Source organism: Balaenoptera musculus, chromosome 2 (assembly GCF_009873245.2).
Source record: "Balaenoptera musculus isolate JJ_BM4_2016_0621 chromosome 2, mBalMus1.pri.v3, whole genome shotgun sequence".
NCBI lineage: Eukaryota > Metazoa > Chordata > Mammalia > Artiodactyla > Balaenopteridae > Balaenoptera > Balaenoptera musculus.
Window position 1 is genome coordinate 99,753,736 of NC_045786.1, and position 5,255 is coordinate 99,758,990.

General features: G+C 43.4%; 1 protein-coding gene across 1 annotated transcript; it reads left to right on the plus strand.

The window, feature by feature from the left end:
• The first annotated feature begins 995 nt into the window (after nucleotides 1-995).
• RNASE10 (ribonuclease A family member 10 (inactive)) lies at nucleotides 996-3,676 on the plus strand. Its single transcript, XM_036844294.1, has 2 exons — nucleotides 996-1,044; nucleotides 2,692-3,676. The coding sequence occupies exon 2, from the start codon at nucleotides 2,697-2,699 to the stop codon at nucleotides 3,336-3,338; it is 642 nt and encodes a 213-aa protein (XP_036700189.1). The 5' UTR covers nucleotides 996-1,044; nucleotides 2,692-2,696; the 3' UTR covers nucleotides 3,339-3,676.
• Nucleotides 3,677-5,255: the final 1,579 nt, after the last annotated feature.

Consider the following 5,255-nt stretch of genomic DNA (forward strand, 5'->3'; position numbering starts at 1 on the left):
TTAAAAAAATTTATTTATTTTATTAATTGATTTTTTGGCTGTGTTGAGTCTTCATTGCTGTGCGCGGGCTTTCTTTATTTGTGGTGAGCGGGGGCTACTCTTTGTTGCCGTGCTCTGGCTTCTCATTGCGGTGGCTTCTCTTGTTGCAGAGCACGGGCTCTAGGCGCGTGGGCTTCAGTAGTTGTGGCTCGCGGGCTCTAGAGCACAGGCTCAGTAGTTGTGGTGCACTGGCTTAGTTGCTCTGCGGCACGTGGGATCCTCCCAGACCAGGGATCGAACCCGTGTCCCCTTCATTGGCAGGCGGATTCTTAACCACTGCACCACCAGGGAAGTCCCTGATATTCTCTTATCTAAGACTAAATTATCAGGTTTCCAAAACCTGATATGCAGTTATTGGCTGAGGGTTGGAAAGAGGGAGTGGAGAATGGAGGGCTGGGTAAAGCTAGGTAAAGATATGTAAAAATTTATCATTGACTCAAATACGCCAAAACTTCTGATGATGTCATGACACAGTTCTAAAATGCGAAAAGCAAAATAACCATGTTGGAGGGATGGCACAAATACAGGCCAAGGAGCTTGACATTTCAGAAATGACAGGGAAAGTTTAAAGGAAGCACATGTGGAGAATATAAGGAAATGACCTTGAAATATATGGGCAAGGTCAGGCTGCTATAAACCACAGGATAGTGGGTGTAACTCAGGAGTGGAACAATTGACTCGGAAAAAAAACTGTCTGCAGTTTCCCAGACTGGATACATTTCCTGTCTTGGATGTCTGGATCTGTTTCAACATCCAAGTAGCCTTACTTCAAAGTGTTCATGGGAGCAGAAAAGACAATTGGCTGAGTGTGTTTATTTAGTGCTGGGGAGGGAGAGTGGGAGTGGGAATGGGCATAGGAAGTAAGTCTGGGTTTAAGAGCACATAGAGCACAAGGGGATAACCATTTTTCTGCAGACCAGCAGCCAGGGTACTTCTCAGAGAGAAGGAAAACCTGGGAGGAAAGAACCTGGAAAACAGGACACAAGCATCTTTGAAGTTATTTAGGTATGTAGGTAAGTCACAGTGGTGTTTGGTGCTCCAGGGAACGACATGGGAAATTCTCTCTCTTTTTTAAAATTTAAAAAAATTTGAGGGAATCCCCTGGTAGTCCAGTGGATAGGACTCTGTGCTTTCACTGCAGAGGGCCCGGGTTCAATCCCTGGTGGGGGAACTAAGATCCCGCAAGCTGTGCAGAGCGGCCAAAAAAAAATTTTTTTTTCTGAAATATTTTCAACTTTAAAGAAAAGTTACCACATTAATACAAAGAACTTCTAAATATCCTTTATCCAGTCACAATATTTAAAAATTTTCTTTCCCTTATTAAAAAAATTTTTTCTTTCTCTGTAAACACACATGTACATACACATACATATGATCTATCTATCTATCTATATATATATATATATATATATATATATATATATTTTTTTTTTGGCTGTGCTGCCCAGCTTGTGGGATTTTAGTTCTCCCCACCAGGGATTGAACCCAGGCCCTTGGCAGTGAGAGCATGGAGTCCTAACCACTGGACTGCCAGGGAATTCCCCATATGATCTTTATTTTGAACCTTGGAGAGTAAGTTGTCTAATCATGCCCCTTTGCACCTTAATATTTCAGGGTTCTTTTTCTAAGAACAAAGATATTCTCTTAAACAACTGTAGCACAAATTTCAAATTCCGTATATCAAACACTGACATAACATTCCTATCTACTCCATTGACAATATTCTCATATTATCAATTGTCTCAAAAATGTTCTTTATGCAATATTTTTTTCTGGTAGGGAAGGTCTCTCTTTGATAGGGGCATGAGGCTGGCATTGCAGGACAAAGATGCATGCTCTTTCCCTCAGTTTCCTTAGGATCTTTATTAGTAGGGGAACCCTCGCAGGTCAGTTGTTTGGTTTTCTTTGGTTTCGTTCTTATTCCATGTCCTCCCTAAGAGTACAAAAACTAATCAGCAGGAAATACCCAAGTGCTAAGAGATCTATAGTAGTAGAAGGGATCTGGCATGACAAGATGTAGTCTTAGCAAGGTGAAATTGGGCATCCTCCCTCGTCTCCCTCCCCCCGCCAGCCTCAGTTTAGGAGTGAGAATGGACTATAGTACTTTTCCTATTCCTTTTGATCTTTTTGGGGGAGGGTGGGTAACAGGGAGAATAATAAATACTTGAATGAGCAAAAATTAATTTGGGAAAAAAATAGGGAGATGATCTCCTATGGTAATTCTGATCCTTTACTGAGAATAAGACTTTCTATAAGAATTTCTCTCAAGGGAAGTGTGACACTGTACTTGTTTGTCTTCTTACCCATTCTTTTTGGTGATTTAGAACTAATTTCTGTTTAAGAGTCAATTGATGTCAACTTTCCCCACTGATTCCCCGTATGTGAACCAGTTGCAGAACTGCTACCCTGGTCATCTTCCAGTTCTGCAGGATCCACACATTATGCCACAGCAACAGGGAATGTGGTGGGAGGGACAGGAGAAATGGGAAAAGAGTGAGAAAGGATCTCTGCCTTGGGTGGGGAATGGGGTAATGTGGAGAAGGGAGAGGAGACCCCAAAGACTATGCTGTCGGGGTTTAGGGGAATCTACGATCTCTACTGGAGCCAAGTTTCATTTCAAAGTCCGTCCTCTGTTTCCCTCCTCCCCTGCAGGCAAAATGAAGCTGACTCTGGTGCAGATCTTTTTCATAATGTTGCTGCTCCTGCTGGGCCTGGGGGTGGGCCTGGGGGTGGGACTTCAGATGGCCGCAGCAGTCCTGGAGGAAAGTGATCAGCTACTGAATGAGTTTCAGTCCAGTGACTCACAGGACAAGGCTGAAGCCACTAGGGAGGGAGCGGGCACCCGAAGCATAGAAACCCTGCTGTTTAGCAACAAAGAAGTGGTGCAACTGGAAGAGACCATCATCAGTGAAGATGAAGTTGGAGGAAACAAGATGCTCAGAGCTGAGGCTCTCTTTCAGAGCAACAAAGACTATCTCAGGTCTGACCTGATGGACAGAGAATGCAATGCCCTGATGGCACAGAAGATGAAGCCGCACAACCACACATGCATACCCCAGTACATATTCATCCATGAGGAACTAGATGCAGTCAAAGCTGTCTGTAAGAGTCCTGTTGTTGCCTGTGACCTCAAGGGAGGCAAGTGTCACAAAAGCACCCGTCCTTTTGATTTGACATTCTGCAAGTTATCCAAACCAGGCCAAGTCACTCCTCACTGTAATTACGTAACTTTCATTCTTGAAAAGTACATTTTTATATCCTGTAGTGACATGAAAGTCCAGGTAACATCTGGACCATGAAGTAACTTCTCTTCTGCACCTTCTCATCTTTGTCTTCCTTTCCACTTCCTCTTTTTCATGCTGTTTTCGTCCTTGGGTATTCTGCAAAAAAGGTTCTGGGAAGAGAGGCTGGCCTATTCTTTATCATATTTGAAAATATAAATCTTCTTTGCCCTAGGGTTCACCCAACTTGCATTTTTTTCCTGGGATTAGAGGTGGTAGAATAGGGTGATGATGTCCGATCTCTGTAGGTTCTCTGTCTCTTAGAGTCTATCTCTTGCCCTGGAAAGAGATAAGTGAAGAACTGCTCTAGTCTCTCCTATGATCCTGGTCATCAGTTTGTTCCCTGGTCTGGATGCCTTTAGGTGTGGATTACAAGAGTTTAATGCATCCTTTACCCACGTCCTTCCCTGCTACCCACGATGAGCCTCTATGACAATCACATAAGCCTCCTGGGCTTTCCATGTAGCACTTCTCTGCTACAGATGTAAATTAAAGTGATTCTAACTGTGACTGCATCTGGACAACCATGTGGATCAGGTTTCTTTTCCCAACCCCTGGCTGTAGGGGTCTGCAGGTACAGTGCTATGGTGGTGCAGACTGAGATAAAACATGTCCTGGGGCAAAGACAGCACTCATTTTCTTGACCCTTCTCAACCCTTTTCTTTTTCCTCTCGTTTTTTTTACTACCTGCTATTTTGCATCTTTTTTCCCTCCCTTTATTTCTCCCCCACCCCGCCTCTTTCTCCTGGTCTCCTTTTCCTCTTCTCTTTGGGATCTCCCTGTTCTTTCTCTGAATCCTTTTAGATATTCATTCAACCAACACTGATCTCTTATGCCATGCCAGGTAAGAAGATGTTGGTCCTATAAAGAGTTTGGCATAGGGGGTTAGAGCGAGGGTGGGTCAAGAGAGTGATGAGGAGAGAGAGAAACAGAGAGCTATTTTTAAAAATTATGTCCAATAAGTAGAATAATGGTCACATTAGGTGCTCAATAGATGTAGAATGAATGGGATTGGAGGGAATTTTATTCTCACTCAGCACCTCTTTTCTTCTTTTGCTCTGAGAAACAAGAAAGTTGGTGAAAGAATATTTTCAGCAGAAAAGGGATTGGATCTACTCAAAGAGGAGAAAAGCTATGGGGTTGAATAAATAGAAGATGTAAGTGGTTGTGCTCAGCCTATTTTCTCTGAATTCAAATCTATCAAGAAATAGTTTAGTTCGACATGCATGGGCACAGGAAGGGATCTTAGAAAATGGCAATAAGGATTCACTATGTGACTTGATTTTGAGATTTCCTCTTCCTAGGGTTTTTGTCAGTTTCAATCTCCTTGACGGTAATACACTCAAGAGTCAGGGACATCCATAAATGGGACACTGGAGGAAGGAAAGGTTTAGCTTACTTTGACCTGGCTTTTACCTTCCTGTTCTTTCTTCATTTAGTCCCTAATTTCCCTTACCCTTCCTGTTCTTGCAGGCAGGCAACCACTTAAATGCTTTGCCTCTAATCTCCCCTCAGACTCCCCTGTTTCAACACTTCCCTCCATGCCTTTGACTCACCTCTCCCGGCAATGACCTCTTAGGAACAGTGTTGCTGGGCAGGAAGCGTGTCTGCGTCTGTGGGCTGCCCTGACATTTTAGAGGTGGGTGGAGGAGTGGCAGGAGACGAGGCCCTGGACAAGGCAGATTCCTACTCTTCTTGATGGGAGAATCCCTTTCAGAAGAAATAGACAAAAGACGATCTAAGACAAGGGAGAAAAAAAGAAGTGAGGTGTGAGAGAGGAAAGAAGAGTGGGTGTCAGAGAAAATCAGTGTGTTAAGAATTTGTCCAGTAGGTAAAGCAAAGGCATTGAAGATTGGGAATGTGATGGGAAAGGTTCCAAGTTTGACTTCTTAACCAAAAGACAAAGGATCCATTGTGTGGGGCAAACTATTAGGA

Coding starts and splice junctions, on each gene's coding strand:
- RNASE10 (XM_036844294.1), top strand. CDS start 2,697: ATGAAGCTGACTCTGGTGCAGATCTTTTTCATAATGTTGCTGCTCCTG.